The following is a 2,529-nucleotide window of genomic DNA, read 5'->3' on the forward strand; positions in this document are numbered from 1 at the left end:
TATATATATATATATATACGAATATGCAACTGGCACTATGTGGTATGACTCTTGCATAAATGAGAACCAACTTGAAACTTTTGAAAGTATTACTGGATGGCAGAATAAGTAGCATGGTTTCTCATAATTGGTTTCTATACATACCATAAATTGGCACATGTGATATACTTCAAATATATAGTTTCTACATTACAAAAACAAGCAGATATGTACACAATAAACCACATAAAATTGTTTCCCTAATGAAAAATGTAATCTAAAGCACATAAACTCTTGAGAAAATGACAATTAAAACCTAAAAACCAGAGAAGAGACGTTTTAATGCACTATTTACGTTTGTAATAATAAGAGATTAGTGCTTGCTTTCACACTTCTAGCCCAGCTTAGGAATATGACAAAGACAAGCGGTTGGTCTTATTAAATTGTAAATCCAGCATAGCCGATCTTCATTCTGGCGCACAAGAAAATAATACATTGTGCAAAATACATGTGCTACGTTTCTTAATTTGACTAAGACGTGATTTTCAGTTTTTATCATTGCTTGCTCTGGTGTTCATTTACTATTTATATAATGCTGCTCAGTTACTAAACCGTTTCCTTCCCAGTTCCCCTACCCTATCCTTGTGGCTTTGCAGTAATAATAATAATAATAATAATAATAATAATCCCATCAGATTAAATTATAATCTAAGATAAACACATTTTTTTATTAAAATATCAACATTTTCTGCAGAAATTCCGAAAACTGCATAGAATAGAAATTATAAGAAAATTATATGGAAGGTAGTAGAGACATGCATCTAATCATTCTAATGTACCTTTGTAATTGGTGTCAGAGTTGAAGTCCCTTGGTGAATACACCTCCATGCTTTGTGATGGCAGAGATGCTCAACCGTAGGCTATACCAGTAGAAAACTACAAACAAAGAAGTTATCAATTCACTGTGATGATATCTTTATGTGCATGTGCCATGTGCTTAATGTGATACTTAAATTGGTTTATTGGGAAGTATAAATGTACATCTAATAGAACATGGATTAAAATTAGAATAGCAGAGGCTGTGTTGTTTCGCAGAGGAGCACTCGAATTATATTTACATAGAACTATTAGGTGATAGACAGTACACAAATAGTTGGTAGTAAGGCCACAATTAAAAAAAACTTTGTTTGCCCTCACCCAACCCAGGCTGAAAAGTTTGGGTAGGTAGGTAGGCTTCTTTTTTTTGAATGGGTCTTTTTACAAATTCAGCATGGTGTCTACATGCTCGGGTGTGCTTGTGTAGAGATACCTTTTATGTTGAATGTTTGTTTTGCTTGGTACATATAATCAGGAGTAGATAATAGGGAAGGAGTGTGACTTCAATAAACAAGGGAAATTTGTCATTTACTAGCCTTAGAACACCTACGATTTACTACGCGTAACTCAACCAACTTGAGCTCAAATCGTACACAGTACATTTGCATAGCATCATGTGAAATCGTTTCCTCGTATACACCCGCAATCCGGAGATACAGACTAAAACGTACGACACGATTTTCCATTCTGTTGCCAGCAAACTCGATGTGTTAAAGGCCGCCGCACACCAGCCGATTTTTACAAACGATGAAGCGATGAAGCGATGAAGCGATGAAGCGATGAAGCGATAAAGCGATGTAGGTGTGCGGCGGCCTGAATATGCGAGCTGAGAAAAAAATACAATGCGTCCAAGCGAACTATCAAGCGAACAATGCGAATTGAGTGTGGAAATTTACACAGCCACTCGCACACGCTGTTCAATCTTCTAAGGTCACGCGCACACCACAAAATCACGTCCAAATAATCGGTTCAAAATCAAACATGTTTGATTTTGGAACGATCACCCGATAAAAATAAAATCGTCTACAAATGAACGCGCACACCTACATCGTTTCATCGCTTCATCGCTTCATCGCTTCATCGTTTGTAAAAATCGGCTGGTGTGCGGTGGCCTTAACCGCCTAACTCGAAACAAAAGGCAGCTACTAACAACTCTTGCGCCATCGGCAATGCGGTGTGGCTCGCTGAGCTAACCTTTGACCTATTTACAGCTGCTTTTTGTTTCGAGTTAGGCGGTTAACACATAGAGTTTGCTGGCAACAGAATGGAAAATCATGTCGTACGTTTTAGTCTGTATCTCCGGATTGCAGGTGTATATGAGGAAACGATTTCGCACGATGCTAGGCGAATGTACTGTGTACGATTTGAGCTCAAGTTGGTTGAGTTATGCATAGTAAATCGTAAGTATTCTAAGGCTAGTAAATGACGAATTTCCCTTGTTTATTGAAGTCACACTCCTTCCCTATTATCTACTTCTGATATAATGTATTGCCTACAGATTTATATAATGTACATTGATACAATTTGTAAAAAAAAAATGGGAAAGATCAATAATTTTTTTTGAGTCAGCCCCTTTGTGGCGGGTCGGTCAGGTGAGGGCAAACAAACAATATTTTTTTATGGCCCAAATACAATGTGGATATTTACCATTGATAATTTTATTATTGAAATCAC

At 37.0% G+C, this 2,529-nt stretch overlaps 1 protein-coding gene across 2 annotated transcripts in view; it reads right to left on the bottom strand.

The window, feature by feature from the left end:
* The window catches only part of LOC106804979 (centrosomal protein cep57l1-like), a 19,354-nt gene that overhangs the window by 12,761 nt on the left and 4,064 nt on the right, over positions 1 to 2,529 (bottom strand). For both annotated transcript variants that reach the window (XM_014806420.1, XM_014806412.1), the window contains exon 2: positions 819 to 915. In XM_014806420.1, the coding sequence (XP_014661906.1) occupies positions 819 to 867 (49 nt within the window). In that variant the 5' untranslated portion in view covers positions 868 to 915. The remainder of the gene's footprint in view (positions 1 to 818; positions 916 to 2,529) is intronic.

Source organism: Priapulus caudatus, unplaced genomic scaffold (assembly GCF_000485595.1).
Source record: "Priapulus caudatus unplaced genomic scaffold, Priapulus_caudatus-5.0.1 Scaffold5, whole genome shotgun sequence".
NCBI lineage: Eukaryota > Metazoa > Priapulida > Priapulimorpha > Priapulimorphida > Priapulidae > Priapulus > Priapulus caudatus.